The following is a 24,525-nucleotide window of genomic DNA, read 5'->3' on the forward strand; positions in this document are numbered from 1 at the left end:
CTTGTGCAAGCTGTTTTCTCCCCTAGGATGTCTCCCCTCTCAGTTGCTGCCCCTTGCCTTCAATGTGTCCATGGGATGGGTTTCTGGCTTTGTTAGGGATTTTTTGTCTTGTAACAGAGCAAACATTTAGAGTCAGCCCAGGCTGTCCGTTGGCAGTGTAACAGATGCACTTGAAACTCAGCTACAAGCACAATAGCATGCTTTTCCATCAAAGGGTTTGAAGACTCATCAAAGGGTGGGACATGAGATGAAGCCTTCAAAGGACACACCACTCCTTGCAGCAATCTGTTGCTCTTGCCACCGCCCATTCCCTTGGTGGATTTTTCAGGATTTACGTCACTGCTCCGGAGAGTTAACAGCACTCCTCACAGCTTGGTGCAGAAGTAATATCAGCTGTAGCCAGTGAAAAGCAGAGCACTGCAAACACAGGTCTTGGCAGCAAAGTGAAGAGAGAGCAGACTACAACCAAAAACTTTCATATTGCTTTCACTTGTAGCTTTTTAATCCTCCCAGCAATTTCTTCCACAAAAGGCTGCGAACCAGTTTCACTAACATTTATTTAAAGAAGGGCTGTGGGGAAAGCACTTATAATTCACCTATCCATGTAGCTGTAGCATAGTGTAGAAGCACTGTCTTCACATGGAGAAAATCCACTGCAATTCCAGAAAGGCAGATGTATTGGTTGAGAAGGTCACAAAATACTCGCAGTTGCTCAGTGGACTTGGAACCAGATCCCCTCTGCACTGCATCACTGCTCAACTCCACACTGAAAGAGGTGAAAAAAGGGGACTCATGCTTTAGGGAGAAGTTCTTTATGCTCCTCAAATGGGCCTTATCAAGGGCAGAAGGAAGAAGGGAGGGAGACATTTGTCATGTCTGAGGAGCCACATTCTGTTTGTATCACTGACAGGCACATAGTGAGGATTACTTCGGTCCATGTGTCTGCACACAAGCGTGCTTGTAGCTCCCACTCAGGAGAAACAGGCTGAAAGCTGTCCAGCCTTTACAGAAAATATTACTGCTGCAGTGCTGTCAAGGTCACTGACAGCCTGGGTTATCTGCTGTGTAGCCTCACAAATCAGGCTTAGCTAAGGGCTATGATTCATATACTCAGCATTTTGTGGATTATGTCCTTTAGCTTCCCTCATTGCCATTTTGGATATTCATTTAGCTCCAGTGTGTGACTCCTGCAATTTCTCTTTTCCCCATGTGACACAGTGTTTCCCTGTACATTTCTTAATCACGAGTGTACAAACCCACTGTCTATGACTACTTTTATATACAATGCTTATTGTTATCTTTGAACACAGATAGTTCACTGATCAATAAAACAGTAGAAAAATGCAGTCCACGGGGGGAAAAAGTCAGTGGAAAAGGTACAAAACCCACAAGAAATAATCACAAGAAAGTTCCTGTAATTAAGGCACACAAGAGAGTCAGAAAAAATCATCTCCCTCGTTCTGATCTAGACTTTTTCAGATTTCCATTTTCCAGATGTCCAGCTTTTATTCATAAAACAAAAATTCTGGGTTTTCCCACTTTATGGATTTATCAACATAAACTGAATTGCTCAGTCTAAAAAGAATTGTTAGAAAGCACTATCAAGAGCAGTTCAGGCACATACTTATGCTATTATGTTATTTTACAAAACTGGGGACATAGATAATAAGAAGAGTGGTAGAAAAAAACCAAATCTTTTTATCCAACAGAGCAATTATGTAATCAAAACAGACTCTAGATTGTGCAATAAAGAAGCATGTTCCCTTCAATAATGGAGTGTTAAAGTCTAAAGAACATGTGCATGTGCTCATCTCCTCTGTGCTGGGCTAGCTGTGGCAGTATTTTTGAGTCAGGTTACTTAGATCCACAGATCCATATTGCAAGGAAAGCACTCTCTTTGAAGATACTATGCTAAAAACATGTGTATCTCATTCTGCAAGATTGTCAGGCAATACACGATTTTTTAAAATTTTGTTCCAGTTAGTTAGTGCCAGAGTCATTGTAGTATACAAACTTATATTCTTCTTTCTGATTTGCAGTGATTTCAGTTAATGTTAGTTTTTGTGCTACAATGCCACTAAAGTTTCTTTACATCCTTTACACCCCAGATGTGCAGGCACCTTCAGTGCTTTAGGAAGTTGCCTGTTCCTCTCCAGTTTTGTGATTCAGTGAAGCATCTTGGCATAAGACTCTGTCTGCTTTGCTTCTTCTAAACAATTTAACACATTTAAGTGGCCTTGAACATGATCACTTCTACTGCACAGCTGGGCTACAGCAAATCCCCTGAATAAACCAGCCTGAAACTTCTAAGCCTGAAATTTGACTCACAGTGTTGATGCCTCAGGCCTAATCTTCTGTATTGCAGACAGTTTGGCTCATGAAAAAAATAATGGGCATAGTTGTTTGCACAAAGTCCCATTTTTTTTCATTCTGTTCTATCTGATATGATCCTATTTATCCTTCTGAAGAAATAATTTTAAAAGTGTTTCAGCCTTTGCTGCTGACTAATTATCAACTTCTTTCAAGTGAATTTTCCCATCCTTTCTCTTCTCTGCGCTCCAAAACAAAAATATTTAAAGATATTTTTTAAAATATAAAAAGATAATGCAGAGGTATCCCAGATACTCCAGCCAGCAAGCTGGCTTTATCCAGGGCCTAGCTCAAATGCCTCTGCACAAACACATGGAATATGGGGAGCAAAAAAGAAGAACCAGGGATGTGCACACACCTGCTCGGGGATGACAACATCAGCATCACAGAGATATGGTGGGATGGCTCCTGTGGCTAGAGCTGTGCAATGGAAGGTTTCAGGCTTTTCAGGAAGGACAGAGTCTGGAACTCTGCCTGGGAAAGGATGAGAGCTGAGAGCTGCTGGGTGAAGACTAAGGGGGAGGGCAGGGAGAGGGGAGGTGATAGTGGGAGTCTGCTACAGGCCCCTCAGTCAGGAGAATGGTGTGGATGAAACCCTCTGCAGGCAGATGGGTGCCTGCACACTCTTAATCCCTGTTCCTTGTGGGATGGACATCCACCTCCTCAATGACTATCGGAGGGACAACATGGCAGTGCAAAAGAAATCCCAGAGGTTCCTCAAATGTGTCAAAGACAACATCCTTACACAAGTGGTTGAGGAGCCAACATGAGAGGTGCCATGCTGGACCTTGTTCTCACCAACAAGTAGGAGCTGGTGGGAAATGCAGTGTTCCAAGGCACTGTACATGATGACAAAATGGGGGAGATAAAGATCCTCAGGGCAGTGAGAAATGCACACAGCAAAATCCCTGCTCTGGACATCAGGAGAGCAGACCTTTGGCCTCTTCAAGGACTTACTCCATAGAGCCCTGGAAAGCAGAGGGGCCAGGAATGCTGGCTGAATTTCAAGGGTCACTTCCTCCAAGTTCAGGATCAATGGATTCGAACAAGAGGGAAATCAGGAAAAGATTCCAAGAGGCCTTCATGGATGTAGAAGGAGTTGCTGAGCAAGCTCAGAGAGAAAAACAACTTTTGGGAAGGGGAAACAAGGACAGGTGATCTGTGAGTAATACAGGGAAATTGTACAGCAAGCTAGGGACAAAGCTAGGGAAGCCAAGGCCCAGTTAGAATTTAATTTGGCCAGGGATATCAAGAATAACAGAAAGGGCTTCCATAGATATGTTGCAAGCAAAAGAAAACCAGAGGTAATGTGAGCCCTCTCCAGAAGGAAACAGGAGACCTGGATACCCTGGACAAAGAGAAGGCTGAGGTTCTTAATGACTTCATGCCTCGTTCTTCAACAGCAAGTGTTCCACCCAAGTCAAGAAAGACAGACACAGGGGCTGGGAAAATGCAGACCCAGAGCCCTCTCAGGTTTGAGGCCATCTAAGGAACTTGAATATGCACAAGTCCATGGGACTCAACAAGAATCATCTGCAGGTCCTGAGGGACCAGGCAAAGTTTCTCAGCCACCATTTTTAAGAAATTTTGGCAGTCAGATAAAACTCTCAATGACTGGAAAAAAAATAGCCTCAATTTTTAAAAAAGGTGTCAGAGTTTGACACTGGCCCAACACGAGGCACCCAAGACAGTCACTTGCTCACCTTCTGCTACAGCAGGGCAGCACAGAGGGAAAAAATTAATGAACACTTCATGAGTGAGATACGGACCAGGAGAAACACTTCAAGGGCAAAACAGGTTCAACTTTAGTTGCAAAGTGAATTTTATTACTAACAGAATCAGAGGAGGATAACGAGAAGCAAAATAAGCCCTTAAAACACTGTTTTCTGCCCCTCCCCCCAGTCCCTCCCTCCTTCTCATTGACAGCAGAGGGAGACAAGGCACGGGGGCTTTGGTCAGCTCACCACTGAGATTTTCTGGTTCTGGAAAAGGAGTCCTTCCCCTGTGAGACTGTGGGGTCCCTCCCACAGGGGACAGTTTCTCCGTGACCTTCCCCAGCGTGGGTCCACTCTCACCAGCAGCAGCCAAACCACACCTGCTGCAGTGTGAGCTGCCCCCATGGGCACACAGCCCTCCCAAAACTGCTGTCATGTGGGTCTCTCTCTTTCCATGGGGTGCAGTCCTCCAAGGACTGCTGCTCCAGCCTGGCAGCAGGGCCCTCTCTCCCCTGGGTCTCCCACTGGATCACAGCCTTCTGCAGGCATCACCTGCTCTGGCATGGGCATCTCCTTCATGGGCTGTGGGTGGATCTCTGCATCCCCCATGGATCCCCATGGGCTGTGGGTGGATCTCTGCATCCCCCTGGATCCACATGGGCTGTGGGTGGATCTCTGCATCCCCCATGGATCCCCCATGGGCTGTGGGTGGATCTCTGCATCCCCCATGGATCCCATGGGCTGTGGGTGGATCTCTGCATCCCCCTGGATCCCATGGGCTGTGGGTGGATCTCTGCATCCTCCATGGATCCCCATGGGCTGTGGGTGGATCTCTGCATCCCCCATGGATCCCATGGGCTGTGGGTGGATCTCTGCATCCCCCATGGATCCCATGGGCTGTGGGTGGATCTCTGCATCTCCCTGACTGGGCTGTAGGGGCACAGCTGCTTCACCATGTTCTGCACCACAGCCTGCAGAGGAATCTCAGCTCTGGCACCTGGAGCACCTCCTGCCCCTCCTTCTCCACCTTGACTGATCTCCACCTTCTCCTTCTCTGACCTTGGTGTCACTATGTTGTTTCCCTCACATATTCTCACCTGCTCCTCTTCTCTGGCTAGAAACAAAACTTGTGACTTTGTTTTGGTTTCCTTCCCAAATACGTTGTCACAGAGGTGTTACCAGCCTCCCTCAGGGGCCCAGTTTTGGCCAGCAGCATGTCCGTCTTCAGAGCCATCAAGGATTGGCACTGCTGGACATGATGGAAGCTTCCAGCAGCTTCTCCCAGGATCCATCTTTATGGCCCTGCTGCTACCAAAAACCAGGCTGTGCAAAACCAATACAAAAGGGAAAGCAGAAGACCCAGGGACCTACAGACGAGTCAGCCTTACCTCTGTGCCAGGTAAGATCATGGAGAGGAGTCTCCTGGAAAATTTGCTAATGCACATGGGAAACAAAGAGGTGATTGGTAGCAGCTAACATGGTTTTACAAAGTGGAAATGGTGCCTGACAGATTTGGTGACCTTCTGTGATGGGGGTACAGTGCTGGCAGACAGGGGCACAGCAACTGATGGTGTCTGCCTGGACTTACGCAAAGTGTTTGACACTGTCCCACATAACATCCTCATCTCCAAATCAGAGAGAAGTGGATTTGATGGATGGACCACTCAGTGGACAAAAAGCTGTCTGGATGGCCACACACAAGGAGTTGTGGCCAGCTGCTCATTGTGCAGTGATGAGTGGTGTCCCTCAGGGATCAGTACTGGGGCTGATGCTGTTCAACATCTTTGCTGGTGGCATGGACAGTGGAATAGAGCCCAAACCCTCAGAAAGTTTGCTGACAATTTGGTTTGTTTGGTGTGTTAGACATGCTGGAGGGAAGGGATGCTCTCCAGAGGGAAATGGACAAGCTTGAGAGGCAAGCCCGTGCAAACCTCATGAAGCTCAGCAAAGCAAAGTGCCCTGCCCCTGGATTGTAGCAATCTCAGACACACCCACAGGGTGGGCAGAGTAGTGACTGAAAGCAGCCCTGCAGAGAAATACCTGGGGGTGGTACTGTACCAAAAACTCATCAGAGCACAGTGTGTGCTCAGAGCCCAGAAACCAATGGAATCCTGGGCTGCATCCAAAGGAGTGAGGCGGGGGGGATTCTGCCCCTCTTCTCTGCTCTGGTGGGACCCTCACCTGGATCCACATGAAGTGCTGCATCCAGCTCTGCAGTCCCAGGAAGGACAAGGAACCTCTGGAGCAAGTCCAGAGGAGGGCCACAAAGTTGACAGGAGGACTGGAGCTCGTCCCCTACGAAGACAGGCTAAGAAAAGTAGGGGTGTTCAGCCTGGAGAAGAGAAGGGTTTGTGGACATTGCAGCTCTCCAGTATCTGAAAGGGGCCTTCAGGGAAGCCAAGGAGGGATTCTTTCTCAGGAACTGTAGTGATAGAACAGGACTAATGGGTACAAATTGAGGTGAAATTTAGGCTAGAGATTAGGAAGAAATATTTTACTGTGGGGATGGTGAGACCCTGAAAGAGGTTGCCCAGGGAGGTTGTGGATGCCCCATCCGTAGCAGTGTTCAAAGCCAGGCTGCATAAAGCCTTGGGCAGCCTGGTGTACTGGGAGGTGCCCCTGCCCATTGCAGGAGGGCTGGGACCAGCTGATACTTAATCTTAAACCCAACCTCTTAGCATTCTATGACAATAAACCCCCACAAACTAAGACTGTTGGATATCAAGACAAAGAGAGACACACATACACCTTCAGTTCATATTTTTTGCCTCCTAAATATACAGGTCACCCAGGATGGTGTGTCATGCTTCAAAGTGACTGTGGGCAGACTGAAAAACCCTTGTGTTTTCCCTAATGACTTGCCTTTTGGTAGGGAACAGGTGTTTTATAATGTACTTTCGACAGAAATTGAAATTTTGATGAAAATTTAAATGGTGTTAGCTCCTTAGAATTGCATAAAATTATCCATTGCTTAATCAGTTATACACACATACATGCTTTCTCCTGAAGAAGGGGCTGAATTACATCTCTACCTTATTTGATGCAATTATGCTAGTTGTAAAATAAAATGCAATTGATACAGAGTGTTTCTGGGTTTATTTACCATATGTGGCATACAAAATCAAATGGTAGGTTATCTCTGAATTTTTATTTCAAGTATCCTACACACATTTAAATGTAAAAATTACAGAAAAAAAAGGCAATGTGGCATTACTTTACTATGTTCTAAGCCATCTGCATATCCCTTGTGACTAGAAGTCATTCTGGTCAGGAGCCTCTTGGACTCCAGCAATGCAAATATCTACCCTGCTCACAGAGCCAGTGCTGAGTGATGTACAGCTTTCTTCCCATCAACACTTCAAAATTAGTCAAAGGATTACAGAAAGATCTTTTTGTCAGCAGCCTGGAATTCCAAACTGCATTAAAAATTCTAATGTTGCTGGTCAGTTCTTGAAGTATTTTTTTAAGACTGTGTTCTTCAGGGTATGCAAGTTCTGATGTTTGGGCTCAAATTCTGACATTGTGGCATAAGCAACAACAGTCACTTTAGACTCCTCTTCCTTCACCTTCAGAACTAGCAACCAAATAGAAGGGGGCTCCTTGTATTCAGAGCCTAGGATCACTTGTACTTTGGTTCAAAAGGACAAATCTTCTCTCCCCTTTATTTTGTGCCTGAGTTCATCTTTTCTCATGTCCATTTTTCGCATACACACACTGCCAACACCAAAAGCTCGTATGTCCCATCTTCCATCCCTGTATCTCATAGCTAACTTTGTACATCCCAGAGACATGGCTGGTTGATTTATTCCAAGCCATGGCTTTGGTCCTCACTCATGTAACTTGACAGGCATAAGTGCTGCATACATCTGGCTCCATGTTTTGTACACCACATAATAAGTCATCTTTCCATGTCCTTAAAATCACAGTCTTCTTCATTCTTATTTAACAGTCTCATTGAAGCTTCCTATAGATTAATCTGGAAAATTCATCCCTATTTCTCCTACTGAGATAAAAAATACATTCAGTCCAGAAAGACTTTTAGAAAATCTTCTTCCTTCTCAGCCTGTCACTCTGAGATTTAAGAGTGGATGTTGCATTGATCCATCCAGTGCAAGAGCATGAAGTTACCTTTTCAGCCTACTTGAACATCACTTGATGAGTTACATCTCATTTGCAGTAAAGGAACTCCATCCAGGGTCAGGCTTACAGCAGAGACAGCCCTGTAAACTCATTTTTTCATCCCACAGCACCTGCTGTGTTTGCTTTGGAAAGGTGGATGATATCAGTCCAGTGAAGAGCTTCATCTGCTGGCTTTGAACAGCCATGGCCTCCCTATAACTCAGTCCTCGTGTTAGAAGCACATTCGTGCTCAGAAAAAGAGGGCTTCACAGCAGAGTGATTTGATACCAACCTCATAACAGCAGTGTCACATGTTGTGTAGCTGTAAAGGTATTTCTTAGCTGACTAACTCTCAAAAGTTACCATAGTGCATAACAGGGCTTGCCGAGGGCTTGTCCAGCACAAGCAGGTCACTGACAAGGTACCTGTACTTTGAGGCTGCTCTGAAGAGACCATGTATTAGCATTTATTTCCTCTCCATACCACTCAGCCATCCAGCTTGTGTGTACTGATGAGTCCACAGTGCCATCAACGTCAACTTAGACAGAACTTGAAGTAAGCTCCTTTTTGCAAGTGCTGTCGCTGTTTAAATGCTGGAAAGTTGTTATTTCGTGTACGTTGATGAGGGTGAGCATGTGCTTCATATCTGGTCTGGGTTTTTGATAACTGGGAGACATACTCTCTTTTCTTAGGCATGTCTAAAAGAGAAAACACCAAGGAAAGCTTAAAAGTGAGAATTCCTATGAAAGGCAATTTTTTTTTAAAAAAGCAACTTTTGAAGGGTTTCCTTTTTGTCTTTGCTAACCATAGCTCATTACACCTTTCCCATTTGTGTGTCACTGGAAGCACCCAGCACCAATAAAAACTGCTGTTTCTTGCTAAAACCAATGAACTTTATAGGACAAAAGCCTCAGTCAAAAAAGGAAATTTATATTTTATTCACATTTTTATCTCAACAGGCCTTGCACCAAGCTATTGCAAGGGTGCTTCCACCTGCCTTCAATGCAAGCCAGTGCCTGAAATATTTTCATCAAGTTGTCAAAGTAAAGCCCCAGTCCTGCCAACCAGTTCTAAAGTGAATGTGGCTGTTGAGTTTAGTGGAGATAAGGCACAATCTTCACTACAGAAGAGGACAAGGCAATCTGTAAGAACTTAACAGGCATTTTAAACAATGAACCTCACTTATCAGGTCAATATTAAATTTTGATGAAAGCTAGGTTGATACCTGAGACAGGACCTCACCCAAAAGTAAGATACAAGAAATTCCATCAGAGTGATTATCCTCACTACATATCTCTGCTTTTTATAACTGTACCACTAAAACTGGGACTTTTTTTTATGTAAGGGGAGGAGAGATTTCTGTAGAGACCTGAAATTCTTTCAGGACACTGAGAAGAACATGGGGCATCTGTCTCTTCTGAGTGATATCCTTGCTTTCATACTTCCAGCCTAACAAATTCCTACAAGATTTATCTCATGAAACTTTAGTCTGAATGGCACAAATTACTGGCAGAATTGTCAATCTAAAAAAGAGACAGGCATAAACTTAATTGCTCCCTGAAGATACATGGAAAGCTACATTTAGCACAGCTAATTAGATACACTCTGATCAACAGTTATGATTCATCTGCTGAGGAGCAAAACAAGCAGGCAAATATGAAACAGGAAGCAAAAGTTAAATCTGACCTCCCAAAATGATAGGGCTGATTTTGGTTTGGTTTTTATTACAAGTGCAGCCAGTGCTGCTCTGTACTGGCACCCAAGATTCCTGCTGCCTCTGAGGCAGGAGGTGCAGACCTCTGCATGAAGGGGTGACTTCACTGCCACTGCACCCAAAGCATTGCTTTCCTTCTGTGCAGTGAGCTTCCCAAGGACCTCCTCTCCCTTCCTTTCCCACAGCAGTAAAGGTATGGATGAACTCCCCAATGAGGTTTTTCTCAGTGTAATTTAAATTGCCTGTTTAACAAGAAAGATGTGACTTTTCAAAAACACTTGTATGAAATGGGGCTGTCACCAATTTATAGGTGTGGAAACTGAGGCAAAAAGCAGGTGGACTTGGACATGTCCATCATGCCACCACAAAGCAATTCCATAGGTGGGGAAGGGCTCCATCTTGAACAAATGCTGTTCCCAGGTACTAAACCAGAAGATGTGTTGCTGTGCCCTTAAACCAGTGAGAAGTTTACACAGAGTAATTGGAAGCAGAAATGAGCAGTGAGAGTGCAGAAAAATAATTGATAGTTTGAGTTAGATTAGAGTTAGATCAGGGCACAGTCCTCTCTCTTTGGAACTCCACCCTCGTGTACCTGAGTTTAATCATAAATTAAGTACAGACACCAAGCAGTGCTAACAGAGAAAATGAGTGGGGTATTTTGGTTGGCATTGTCGCTTTGCTTATGAGAAATGGAATTACTTACACAAGTAAAGAAGATGAGCAGCAAGTAAAAAATCCCAAGGCAAGTCAGCATGAAGAGCTCGCCTTTGTATTTTTTTAGTTTGTCCTCTTCTATTCCAGGGCAACCTAAAATGTAAAGCAAGGTGTTACATTGCTGTGGTGTTTGTCCAATGTTTTAAGACTGTTACCTTCCTGACATGCCCCTCAGAGCATGGGACAGTCAAAGCTCTCCACTGTACCTGTTACTTTTAGTGTGACTGTGCTGCTCAGATTGTGCTCTCCGTTCTGCCCCCCCAAAGTGCACTTGTACGTCCCGCTGTTTCGGCTGGTCGCATTTTTGATCCTCAGTGAAAGGGAGGTGTCATTGGAGAGCTCCAAGGAGCCCCCAGCTTCTTGTGGATAATGAAATTCCACATCAAGGACTTCCCATGTCATTCCTTCGCTGTCTCCAGCCATCTGGAAAACACAAATATATTTCTCTTCTTGGGCAACAGTGTCATCCTCAGTTTTAGGGTAAAGAAAATGTTAAAGCTGGCTTGTGGCTGAAAATGCAGAGGCTGAAGAGAGGCAGGAGGGCACAACCTGAGGCACAAACTCAAATCCATTTAATATGTTCATGCTTGCAATCCAAAAGTATATGGGGCTCTTCTTAAATGGACTCTATCTATAAATAGGAATTATAGAACTGTTCTGTAGTAACTTCTTAGCTGCCTCACCTGGACAGCAACATGACAGAAGGCAGGGGTAGCCAGAGGCCCCAGAAGAGCTCAGACAGAGACAGTCCATGGGGATGGAGCAGAGGCAGCAAGGGGCAGCCCTACCCAGGTGCTTAGTGGTGGCCCTGGGGACCAGAGGTGTCCAGGAGAGCATGGCAGCAGACAGGGAGGCAGTTCTGCCATGCAGTGGTGACAATTAAACCTGCTCACCCAGCAAGTGTGCAGGAGGGCTCTGCCAAGCACAGGCTGGCATCCTCCCAGCCGCTCCGCAGCCCAGGGTTCCCTGTGGGAATGCAGCCCTGGAAAATGCACTTTCCTGTGCCAGTTTCTATGTAGCTGACCCCTGAAACCACGCTGCCTCTCTGGAGGAATGGAAGTTCCCCCCCACCTCATTTCCCTCCCTTCCACTCATGACTGGAACCAAAGAAGAAAAAATCGCTTGAGCTCGCTCAGACTCAGTTGCGTGAAGGTCACAAGCAGGTTCTGGTGCACTTGGGGAGCATTTGTATGTTGAATTTCTTAATTGTAACCAGAAGAGCTACATTCCTTGGCATTGCTGAAAGGCTGCAGGAGGAATGAAGTGTATTCCCAGAACAGCTCGTACTGCGGGGCGATAGGATGCACTGAAAATGACAATTGGCTGGGAAGCACAAAGAAGAGAGAAATCACTAAACTGATTTGAAAGATGGAAGAAGGGTTTGAATTAGCCTGTGTCCATTCTTATTCATCGAAGTTGCACCCTGGGATTCGAGGCAGCATGACTTCCATAAAGGTTTCCCAAGTAAGGAATTCAATCTTTCTGTGGACCAGCAGAGCCAGAGCCAGCTCATAAGTCCAAGGCTCAGCATTTCAGCCAAATGTATAACTAATGTAAGCCAAGGCTTTTTTATCATTATTATTTTATTTTAATAGACACATTTTTGGGTCATATGTTGGTTCTTACTTTCTATCAGCACAGCTACTGCACCGGGGTATACCAGTTACACTGTAAGTTATTAAAATTAACACAACTTTCCCATGCTGAGGCTAGGAGTATCTGGTTTCCCTTTCATGTGTTTGCAGGGGGAAAGCACACTCAACAGTCTGGAGAGAAGTATGGGTCTGATGCTCCCTTACACATTGCTATTTTTGCAGCCTAAAATGGCATAAAACAAACTGCAGTTTGGGGAACTTTTCAGGAACTGAGGAATGAGACTAAGCACAAGATTTCCTTAATTGTAAAGATTCTTTCTCAAAAAGGTTTTGGGTTTTTTAGTGCATCAACTGAAACACAGCAGTAATTTCCTGGGGCTTTCCACACTTTACTCAGAAAGAGGGAAGAATCTTCCCCTTAATCCCCCAGTAAATTTACCCCAGCTTCTCTTTCTTATTACACTCAGCCCCAAGCAGCTACAAGACAAGGAGTATGTATGGTGGTTTCAGGCTGTAGGGACTTCACTGTGCTACAGGGACTTAGGTATGTTCAGGCCTTGCACATTGTCAGAGATGTGGCCAGAGGAATTCCAATGCCCAGGCTGGGCTCAGCTCTGGTTACAACTAGGTCAATAGCAGTTAAGTGGATATAGTTGACCTCCCTCAGATCTAATTTTTGCCACTCTCCCTTCCCTTACCACCCCCTTCCTCAGTGAAATTTAAAACTGCCCACAAGGCAATAAAAGGAACCAGCCTGGCTGCCCTTTGCATTGCCCTAAATTGCAGATAGGAGGTCTGAGCTAGACACAAAAAATTAGATTTGTTTAGGAATTTTTGGTTTTGTTTCTTCCTTTCATTTACTGGCAGCATAAATAATTGCTGTCTTGGGTGGTAAATGGTGGTGTGATTCTTGTGGCTGAGATCTGGGAATGAGAAAACACTTTGATCTTTCTGTATGCAACTGCAATCAGCGCTGTTCATATAAGGGAGAACTCAATTAAGTCCATGCATCCCATGCCTGACCATGCACTTATTCCAAGTGAAATTTTGGGTAAATGATTTAACCTCCCTATTTCATGGGAGCAGTGAGGGATAGGATTGATTATTGCCTCCAAAGCTTTTTAAGGTGCTTGGTTGCTTTTGCAAGAACAGTGATGGTGACCCTGCAGACAAGACTGTCACAATTTTGCCTTAGACGTGCTCTGTGTAAGGCAAAGCAGCATCATGAAACTGCTCTAACAGCATGCTTTTCCCCAAAACAAGAAGAAAAAGTTACTTTGTGGCCTAATCTGGCTCCCTCACTTGCAGAGAAACCACTGGTGACCTGGATGGGGGTTGTGAACCTTGCGTTTGGGGAGGAGGAGGAGGAAGGGGTCATTTGTGTGGGTTTAATTCGGGGCTTGCACGCCTTTCTTCCTCCATTAAATCTCCTCTCTGCTGAAGGGCAAGGGCAGGCAAGGCAGTCTGCAGGGGTGCTGCGTGCCCAGCAGCATTCCCACATTTTTTAGGCTGCAGAGACATCTGGTGGCATTTTTCCAGCCTCTGCAGGCACTGCATCCACCCCAACTCAGAGGTCACAGCAACCTTTTTCTGATACCTGAATCAAGCCTTTTTCCACAGCACTCTTATCTCCTGTTATCTTATTAAAAAAACAAAACAAAACAAACTACCCCCCTCCCTTTTTAAATTCTCTACTTAGAGAGAAGACGTCTGATCAAATCTGCAGAGTGCATCCTCATATCCCAGCTGTATAAAAGGAAGTCCATGAGATGTTCAGTAAGGTCATCATTCTGCCCCTTGCTCTATTCAAGATAACCTCTTTCCCACCCCAAACCTAATTAGAATTACAAAAATGCCACTTTGCTTGCCACCTCCTGTGAATTACTTGGCAGTCTCTCTCACTGGACAGATCATTTTGCAGCTCAAGCTTCTGTGATAAATCAGCCCTAACTCATGCCAAGTGTCCTCCAGGTGATACCACAGCCCAAGGTAAATGCTGGGGGTTTTACCTAATTAATTCCACACAAGCTTAGAGGGATCAAAGCAAGTGCTGCCAGAGACAGCAATCCACTTGTGCAGGGACCATCCTCTTCTTTAATCAGTGAAAAAAATATTTTCTTCCCACGTTTCATTTTGGTTTCTATACAACCTCACTGCTGAGCAAACTGCAGCATGTCAGCTTCCCCTGCTCCCCACATCCAAATGGAGGAGAAAAGAAAGGAGGTCTGTTCCTGCTCCCATGTTTGCTGCTAATGGCTTGATCAAAATTCAAAAGGCAAATCATGACTTGTGTAGGGACAGGTATAAAATGCACTAAATCTATTTTCATAGAAAGGGCCTTCTTACCATGCACTCTGCTAGGGGTTAATTCCCCCAGAATATTGCTGGGGAACAGGGACTTGCTGGCAACATAATTATGCTTATCTGCATAAAACTACCCACTAAGAAAATTTTAAAACAGAAGAAATGTGAGTTTATGTTTAGTGTCACATATACATTGTCCTTCAGCAATGTCTGTGGCAGACTTTCAGAAATCACCTGGCAGACTATCTTCAGCAGATGCTGAAGTGAGGTGATCCTTCCCCTCTGCTCAGTCCCTGCTGAGACACACCCTGGGGTGCTGGGTTCAGGGCTGGGCTCCCAGGGCAAGGCAGACATGGTCATCATATCCCTCCTTCACTGGAGGGAGCCCAGTGAAGGGCCACAAAGATGAATTATATCTTGGAGCCCTTGACATGAGCAGAAGGTGGAAGAGACAGCTCAGCCTGGAGGAGACCAGGCTCAGGATCATCTTATTAGTATTGATTCAAGCTGATTAACAGGGGAATAGAGAAACTGAAGCTGGACCCTTCTCAGTGGCCTTCAGAGGCAAGAAAAGAGGCAATGGGCAGGGACTGAAATTCAGTCAAAAGAAAGCAGAAAAAAGCCCTTTTTTAATGTAGGGGTGGTTGAACACTGGAATGGCCTGCCCAGAGAGGGTGTGGAATCTCCATCCTTTGAGGTATTCAGGACTAAACTGGACACAGCCTTGAGGAGTCAGCTCTAGTTGTCAGTTTTTAGTGTGTTTAATTGAAAGTTATTCTAGTTCCCAAAATCTTGGAAATACATGGTCTAAAGAGGTTGTGATTTTCCCACCTATATTCTCTAGTCAACTGACTGATTCCTATTAAGTTTCTCCTAGCCTGGAGCTTTTTGATAGGAACAATGGTGGTGATACAGTGGATATTAAAATGGGATATGTTTGATTGAAAATACCACTGAACAGATATATTTCTGTTCTCTGACTTGATGAATTACAAGAAATAGCTGGAAAAAATAGGCCCCCAAAATCTAAGTGCTCTTCAGCAAATATTTCTTTTTCAGAGAACTGAAAACAAGGTGAAAGAAGGAGGAGGAACACTTTGCTCAGTTCTAGCTGGCTAAGTTTTAGCTGTGGTTTTGAAAACTGCTACAGCATTACATGGTAGTAAATTAAAAGGCAATTCATCCATGCTGTAGTGCTCACACCCAACTAATCAATTAATATTTAATTTTTACAATGAACATGTGAGAGTGAGCAGTTCTCACATTAACTTATGTTCTCTGCTCTCATTAAATACCTTTTCTCATCAAAATTTTCCCACACAAAGGTGGTACACTGTCTTCCAGGTAAATCAAAATGCCAATATAAACCACTTTTCCCATAAAAGAAAATTTTTATTTCAGCAAAAATGGTTGAGGTCCAAACCTGATGTCAGTTTAAAGGTGGAACATATTAACATCAGATTATTTTCTGATGAGGGTGAGATAATTGTAAAAATGGTTTTGTTTAAAATAATACCAGGTAAAATGGCCGTTGAAATTTCTGACTGTTATAGAAAGCTAAAAACCTACATACAGCCAGAAGGAATTTATTTTCTGAAGCAAAATATATAGAATTCTGGCAATGCCCAATATCCAACATGTAATGAAACACAACTGAGCTGAAACTGCTTAATAGGTGTATTTTTCAGCACAAAAACACTTCCACATTCAGTTAGTGCTAAAGGTGCATCCATATGGTTCCCATACAGTGTCGTGTAGAGATACCCAACTTGAATTTGAAAATAACAGACATAAATTGTGGGCACATGTGAGTGGACTCAGAGTGTGGTGTAAAAAGGGGAGGAGGTGGGGGGGAGGGAGAGATGAGGAGAGAAAATCCAAAACTCAACCCCAAAACAACAGCAAAGGAACTATGTGTGACACATGAGCCAGCTGGAAAAGCCCCTTGACTCACACAGAGTCTTTATTGTTTGGTTGATTTGGCTTGGTTTGATTTGTTTTAGCTAAGGGCATCCAGCCTTAGCTCATGTCAGACAAAAGAATTGTTTTGGTCATGAAATCATTTCCACTGCTCCTTTCCTGTCTAAATCATCGATGTGATGAAGTTACCTGGGGATGAATAGATGTCTGAGGAGCACTGGACTGCATTTCATTGCATAGGTTAGAAATTGCTGAAGTAATTTAGCAAATATTTACCTATGAAAATACATTAAAGCTATGCACTTTTAGCAAAAGTAGTTTCTTGTGAAGGAAGGTACAGTCAATACTATATGTCTAAAATGTTTGTTCTTATTTTGTAATATGACTTCCCCCTCTTATTCTGCCATAATTTTATATTTTTCAAGGAAGTACTATAAAGTTAACAGATTTCTCTCCACTGAAGCACAGCCTTCTTTCCTCTTCCTCAAGATTTGTTTTAGATTAAGACTCTTCTGGCTATCACATAAAGAAAATATTGTAATATCCACTGGGACTTCATTTATGTGTGTTTAAACTTGATTTTCAAACTGGATATAAAGTGATAATTATGGGGTTTTATGAAGTGTTTCTCATTTTCAATGTACTGCACAAAGAGAAACTTTTCAGTTTTCAACAGTCAAGTTTCATTACCCAGATTCCTGTCTCATAGGTGGTCTGTAGAGATTCAAACCAGCATTTCCATAGACAATTCCCAGTGCCTGGGTGCTTAGGCAGAAAAAGACCTAGTTTTCAGTTCTCAGCTGGCAAACTTCCACGTTGCTCATAAATGGGTTTATGGCATGCAGGCTGCCCAGCACTCCTAAAAACATACCACACTTCTAGACTATCATCATTATGAATTCTTTTCCATGGCCTCATAGTGAATGGAATGAGAGCTGCACCAGGCTGGAAGAGGACTTGGTGCTCTACCTTCTCCCCAGTGTGTTCAGGCAGCCTATTTCATAACTTTTTAAGTAAAAATCATTTTGTCTGACTGACTGACTGTGGTCCTGATTCTGCACAGAGCTACTTGCAAAGGTGAGTTCCTACATGAGAATAATCAGCTCCAATGATCCTGGATGCACAGCAGGTCAAACACATCCATGCTTTTTTTGCAGTATGAGACATTAGCAAAAGCAAAGGAATTGAATGCAAACCTTTATTACACTCAGTTGGATTTTGACACCAGAATATTAACTCCCTTAGACAATTACTTCTCTATACAGCAAATACTTTTAAATAACAACCTTTTTTTTTTTTTTTTAGCAGATTGTAACAAACTGGCCCTTAATTGGCCTGAGCACACAGAGGTGCCAGTGGGAAGGAAGGATTTGCTCACAGAACATTCACCCTGTGCAAACAGCTGCACAAGCAGCACTGTAACATTGCCACCATCATTTTTTTTAAAGCAACAGAAGCAAAGGTTAATTGCTTGCATTTACTTCACAGTTCAAAGTGACCTCATACAAAAGATTTTGCCTAACAGCTGCTTGAACTTTACAGCCTGAAATTTCATACAATTTGTTGCAATTACCTTTTAATTAGTCCTTTGGGATTATATGTGGTGTTTATTGATTAATCCTTCAGTAGTTGTTTTTAAATAACAGAGTAATTACCTGTGTTGGGTGAGGGAATGGCAGCACACTCCACCATTCCCTCACCCTCCTTTGCAGTGAGTGGGGACAGCAGCACAAAGTGTAGGGAGAGGAGGAGAAAGATCTTCAAGCTGTTCCTTATTCAGCTAGCCCCACAAGTGGAAGTATTGGTTGTTCAGCACAAAACACTGAGCCTAGATTGCTTTTCCCCATGGACAGTCAGGTTTTTTAGATTTGGTACTCTGCTTTTCCTAATATGGCTGCAGCTGTGGCTTGGGCTGGCGTCACCACCTTCCTGTCCCCACTTCCCACCTCTCTCATGGGACAAGCAAACAGGAGGCTGCAGTACCATGCTTGGTGCCATCAGCCCCCGAGGACAGTGGCAACAGCTGACAATAGCAAGACTTTTGTTACTTTTTGTGCCAGCAAAGAAAATAAGTGCGAGGTTCTGTCATGCTTGACCAAACATCTTTTCCTGAGCAAAGCAGCTGAAGCAGGAAGAGCAAGGAGACCTTGGAGGGAGCAGGGATTGTAGGGACAGGGCAGGGGACTTGCAGTGACAGTCTAGACTGTGACAGCATGCCTGCTGCAAGGGGAAGCAGCACCAGAGAGGGCCTGCACAGAAGGCATCATCAAATATCAGCCTCCTGTGCATGTGCAGTCATTTTGTGCCCAGGTAGAACAAAGAGCTACAAGGCAACACAGAACTGGGTTTATAGGCTTATACTTCTTCATCAGGGAATGGCTTTTGGCTGCTCTTTGCTGCTTGGCCCTTCCAGCTCCCACTGGACTGGGAGAAGCACATTGCTTCTGAAAGATCCTCACACTTCAGTCTGTTTTTGTTTTTGTTGACTTCCAACAGGTCAACTTGCTATGGGGGAGACTTTTCTGGCATCTAGTCAGCCTCGCTGTTTATTCCTCCCCCATCCCTACCACTTCTGCTCAACTCCTCTAGATAAACCAGACAGCATGGTTTGCCTTCCATGAGTTCCCTGCCCTTCCTGGACACTGTGGTAGAAAGGGAGCCTTCAGTATTAGCACATATCTGGATGGGAACTAAAGATCCTTATCCAGCTTTTGAGGCAGAAAACAAAAATAATAAGTTGACTCATATTCCATATCCCATAGTAAAATTCAACTAAAAGCATTATTCTCTCCTCTCTGTCTACCACCTGTACTTAGTTCAACAGTTTGAAAAAAGATGATGCACTTGGTGGGTTGGCAGTCAGATGTTCAAAACAGCTCATTTGAGGTGCAGTTGTTATCTAGTCTGTAGGCAGATGCTCACTGTTGTACCAGCAATGAAACTCAGATGCATTGCAAGTTTCAACCTCAGAAGCTGTATCTAATAACAAACACTGTCTGTTGGTTTACTGTAGGAAATGAGTTTAAACTGTATCTGGCCCAGCTGCTGAGAAGCCAAGGCTGTGGCTTTAGGTTCTGGCGCAGATAAATTAACAGTTTTCAACACCCGTAAATAAGGTTTTTTCCTCTTCCCTTGCATTGCTCTACCATCACATGGGAAAGTAATTCAGCTCTGTAAGCCACAAAATCTTTATTCACAGATTGCTTTCCCACTACTATAACAAGCAACAGAGTTGACTTAGCAGGTAACAAGAGGACCACCAGGAGTGGCCCATGATAAACAGCAGGAATGTATGGCTGGGAGTAGGGAATGGAGGAGCTCTCCACCTGCCTTCTGCTCACACCCTGCCCTTATGCCCACACCACTAAGTCAACTCTTCCTAAAGAATAACAAGTACTTTTTTAGTCCTTCTGTTAAAAAAAAAAAAAAATCATCTCCTATTTGGAGGGGATTAAGCAAGAGCAACATCGTTGATGTTGCAAGGCTTAAATACCATTTGTTTTTTGCTCAGAAGAAAATCTTGAAAGAGTTCTCTTTGGAGTAGTATTTGCCAGGTTGAACAAAGGGCATCACCTAAATTTTGATCCACAGAAGCCAGCAATAATTAGACAGAAAGGCAGACCAAGAGCAATTCAGGGAATCATGCTCAGATAGCCTGTCTCCAATGACATGGACAAGGCCTGTTCCCCAGGGTCAGCTCAAAGGTTTGCAGTGCTGCTTTCCCTCTGCTGCATTAATGGGAAGGTTCCTCTGCAGAAAACAACCCATTTCATACAAGATAACCCAGTATCAGGTAGGGAAGCAAAGCAGACTACTCAAGTAACTTATTTTTTTCTTACTTTATACCAAGATGCTGTCTGGTAGAAGATTGAGGAGTCCTGAAGAGCTTTACAGGGCAGCACTGCTTCCTCAGCACACCTCACAGCAACATCTGGGATCATCACAGAGCTCCCACGGATCAAGCACCAAACTGCAGAGCACAGGTACACATCACCTTTAAAAGAGATTGCTTACACAATCCTTCCTGTCCTCCCAAAACATATCCCCACAGAACAAACAAGAAAGACCAGAAGGAAAATGCACTTACCATTGCACAGGATGATGAGCAGAGTGTAGATTCCCAAAGACATGGCTTTTACTGCTTCAGGTCACAGAGCAGCAGCAGTGTGCCTCTGGACTGAGAGAGCAGAGTGAAGCTGTGACTGCTCTTAGAGTGATATTTCTGAAGGCAGACTGGGGAATCCCCCAGACTTATCTTGAGGTTTTTCGTCATAGGGAAAATCCCTCCATGTAGGAACCAAGGCTCCTCCCCTTAAATCTGTGAGGTTGCTCCCATTTCTGCAAGCTCTTGCCCTGGTAGCACCTCGCCTCCCTTTTCTCCTTTTCCTTCCCCTCTGTACTGATCTGCACAGAGTTAAGGTTGGCCAAGGGGCACTGTGGGTTGGTGTGAAGGCCATCAAAATCAGCACTGAGCAAATGTGTCTGGAGGGACAAAATGTCAGGGGAAAGGGCTTGTCAGCTCAAAATCCCCTCCCAACCTTCTCTCTGCAGCTCTAAGAGCACGGTGCCTGTGCAAAGGTTGGCCATAGGATGTGACCTTTCTGAAACCACATTTAAGACCTCAGGTCACAGCACCATGGAAACACTCTGACTTGGGTCTGAGGGCTAAACAGGAATTATCAGCATAGCTGAGCCAAACAAACTGTATTTCAGTAGAGTTACACATTTAACTCTGCAAGTAGGCACACATGAGGTGGAACGTTATCTCTTCTCATTAGCTCTTCTTAACATATTTTGTCATTTTCAGGGCAAACAAAGGCATCTGGAGTGGCATAACTTTACAAGTTATATGCTGGAATATTTCATAGGGGAAAAAAGCCAAGGCAGCTCCCAGAGGAGGAACCATTTGGACATCCCCTCTAAGTATATGGAGAGGGGAGGGGAAATCCTTTCCCTGTGATCTGTGAGAGCTGTTTACCCCTGGAGAATTTTTGAGGAAGTCCAAGGTCGATCGCAGAAGCATTTACAAATCCTGAAACTGAAAGTTGCTGATGTTATTTTTGGCAAACCCTCGTGGCTGCTGTCTTTAGGCTACTGAGATCATGATGGAGTGAAGCTGTTTAGGGGAGGGGCAGGGGATTAAGATTTGATGGGTGGTCAGCCCCTTTTGAAAACCAGGGTTCTGGAAGCCACTCCAGTCTGGACCCCTTAAATCCAAACCACCTCTAGAAAACTTTGTGAGAAGTCAGTTTGACAAGTCCTCACCATGCAAAAGTCTTACTCAGATGGATAAATGCTGTGGGTGGGTAGCACTTTTGGAAACTCCAGTTTGTTCTGTGAAGAAAGTCAGACAGCAATTTCACTGGGGGCCTCACTGTTTAAATAGCCCACTTATTTTTAAAGCTTTTTGCTTCTATCTTCATTGATCGTAATGGTAAATATAACAGGCTCTAAGCTTTGTTTTTCTCTTAATGTTTCCTGGTTCCAAGGACCAGGACCTCAGTCTATTACTTATAAAGTACAAGTGAAATATAAAACCCAGTGGATCTCCTGAGAGTGAGAGAAAATCACTTCTTTCTCCTGTGTGAAAATAATAGAGTCCTTGAGAAGATAAAAGTGAGATGGGAGGGGGGGTGCTGCTGGAGGAATCTTAGAGAGGAGAGGGCTCCAGTTAATACATTTCACATCTGTTCTTCACTAAATTGATGATTTTTCTGCCCCCATGTGTTGGTCACACATCAAGCCCCTCTCCAAGAAGCTTTCAAGCCCCTCTCAGCTTTCACCCAAGGGACTCTTTCTCTGAGTTCTGCAGAGCTACGTGTTTGCCCTTCAGAAACCCACCAAGAGTCACAACCTTTCTCTATCTCCCTTTTCAATCATGAGGAAACCCCCATGGGCAAACCACAGCAAGCTCAGCCCATGGCAGTCCTTCCCCTGGTGGCCTGGCCAGCAGCAGCCAGGGCCACAAGTTTGGGGTCACAAGTTTGCCCACACTGAAGTGCACCGAAGGTAAGAGTAAAGGGCCAGGCTTCAGCACTGGGAAATGTCCATGCCACACACACTTGCCAAGGTGGTGCTAAACAACATTCTTCCTCAGTTAGAATACAGGGCTCTTAAAAACACACAGGTTTTCCCTCCAGGACAGGCATAACTTCAAGGAAAACAGCCCTTTTCCTCCAGAAGTATTTGCAAGCTCAGTTGCCGTTCCACAGCACACTGCGTGAAGCAGGAGAGCAAGACACAAAAAACAAAAGCTGAAACTCCCTTTGCTAGGGAAGGAGAAATAATTTGGTTTCTAAATTTTCCCTGGCAGGGATTTTTTTCTTTAGGGAAACTTTGAACAGGGCTGTACTTTCCATCCTAGCTTTTAATATCCTTTCTATGGTTTCAAAGATGAAGTCTATTGTCTCCAGAGCCCTGGAACCTGCTTGGAGTTTCACTGAGCAGTGGGAGCAATGGGGGCTCTGCAGCACTGGTCCAGGTGTGGGAGTGAAGAGGCAGTGGTTGCTTGTCAGCCTTCTCCAGGAGAAACAGATCCTCATCTTTGAGGGCTCTCAGCAGCTTCAGGAGCTGCATAGTTAAGTGAATAAGTGGAAGTTTATCATTAAATGTGGTATTCTGTGGACCTAATGAGACCTGCATTTGTGCAGTGTGTCCTATTGCCTTGTGCTGTCCTTCCTCTGCCTGCACCACTCACTACAGCAACTGTGAGCCCTTGGTCTCACTGAGGAAGAAGCAGCATCTGCCCTGCTGAGTCCAGAACTGCACACGTGCTGACTGACATTAGCAAGCAGTGTGTAAAACTGCTGCATCCTGCCTGCCTTTCCCTTAGCAAGGCCACTCATTTGGATCTTCATCTTTGACCCGGCTGCTGATTTTCATTAATTTCATAGGCACTTAATTCTCTTTGAGCCTCGATCCCTCTGTCAGTTTGATAGAAAGCAGGTTCAGAACATACTGGCTGATAGACAGCCAGATGGCATGATCACAGAAATTTCATTCTCTGTGGGAAATGAGGCTAGAAGCACAAGGATGTGGGATGGATTCATAGGATAAGGTTAAAAAGTCAAGACTGTATATTTTTTTCAGTGTTGATAGAGCCTTGGAAATCCTGTTCATGGGATCATATCCTGTTTCATTGAACCAGGTAGGTACCAGATACTTGTGTAGCAGAGTTTTCCTGATTTCTCATTCCAGTGTGTGGTTGCAAAATATGTAAGAATGCTTATTTCATGTGTTTTCCCCTGGGTATGAGCATTCATCAGAAAGCACAGCATTTAAATAAAAACAAAACCTTAGCTCTCCACAAGGAATACAGAGCACTCCACAATGAAGGCTGAAAGGTTAAGACAAAGGCATCAAAACAGCATTTAGCATTTTTGTCAAGGCACAGATTTTCGTGTATTTGGGATATGATTATTAGATATAATTTGTTCCACTGCATTTAAGCTCCTGCTGTGAATAAGATCCATCAATGTGCTTCATGTCTGTTGTGAAGCCTCTGGTGAAGGGGGTTGTTTGTTTATTATTATTAATCTCCTGTGCAGCAATAAAAATTGTCTGCTTCAGTTCAGCTTGCAAAACTAGAAGCCTTTTGCTGGATGTTTAAGCAGACAACTGTTTTTAAAATAATATACTGTGTGTAACATTGCAATGTCAGCTGAAGGAACAGTGACAGAAGAATCCACAGCCACAAAAGCAGAGCAGTCAAGTATTTTTAGGGGCCCAGCAGAGTTGCAGCCACAGCGTTTATTTTCCTGTTATGCCTTGATCTTGACACTGCCCACACCAGCAACTAAAAGCAACTGAGACTGTCCAGGCTGCAGCTAATGAGAGGTATGTAAATTACTCACAAACTGGAGTGAGGAAAGTTTAAGGACACATTCCCTTCTCTGCCCCTTTATGGCAGATATTGGGTCAGGGACTGCCTTTGCTATTTAAACAGTGATGACCCAGCAACACTGAGAAACCAAAACACTGCAACTGTGACCTGGCAGGGAGCACAGAGCTTTGTACTACAGACTGTCTGCTGCTGCCAGCTCAATAAATAACACCCAATTAATTAGACACAAAC

The 24,525-nt window shown here is 44.2% G+C and overlaps 1 protein-coding gene and 1 long non-coding RNA gene across 2 annotated transcripts; one reads left to right on the forward strand and one right to left on the reverse strand.

Annotated features, from left to right (window-relative positions):
• Positions 1-4,451: 4,451 nt before the first annotated feature.
• On the forward strand, positions 4,452-5,374 carry LOC130249964 (uncharacterized). The gene is made up of 3 exons (XR_008839875.1): positions 4,452-4,713; positions 5,022-5,214; positions 5,256-5,374. It is a non-coding gene; the product is annotated as an uncharacterized LOC130249964 (long non-coding RNA).
• Positions 5,375-7,214: 1,840 nt separating this feature from the next.
• On the reverse strand, positions 7,215-20,652 carry CD83 (CD83 molecule). Its single transcript, XM_056485150.1, has 5 exons — positions 20,539-20,652; positions 20,291-20,421; positions 10,839-11,055; positions 10,622-10,725; positions 7,215-8,902 (listed from the first exon to the last, which is right to left on the reverse strand). Exons 1-5 carry the CDS (start codon positions 20,579-20,581, stop codon positions 8,744-8,746), a joined length of 654 nt encoding a protein of 217 aa, XP_056341125.1. The 5' UTR covers positions 20,582-20,652; the 3' UTR covers positions 7,215-8,743.
• Positions 20,653-24,525: the final 3,873 nt, after the last annotated feature.

This window comes from Oenanthe melanoleuca, chromosome 2, assembly GCF_029582105.1.
Source record: "Oenanthe melanoleuca isolate GR-GAL-2019-014 chromosome 2, OMel1.0, whole genome shotgun sequence".
In the NCBI taxonomy this organism is placed as follows: domain Eukaryota; kingdom Metazoa; phylum Chordata; class Aves; order Passeriformes; family Muscicapidae; genus Oenanthe; species Oenanthe melanoleuca.

Coding starts and splice junctions, on each gene's coding strand:
- CD83 (XM_056485150.1), bottom strand. CDS start 20,581: ATGTCTTTGGGAATCTACACTCTGCTCATCATCCTGTGCAATG. Junction 20,422..20,538: donor GCTCATCATCCTGTGCAATG/GTAAGTGCATTT, acceptor TGTGCTCTGCAG/TTTGGTGCTTGATCCGTGGG. Junction 11,056..20,290: donor AGACAGCATCTTGGTATAAA/GTAAGAAAAAAA, acceptor TGTGTTTTCCAG/ATGGCTGGAGACAGCGAAGG.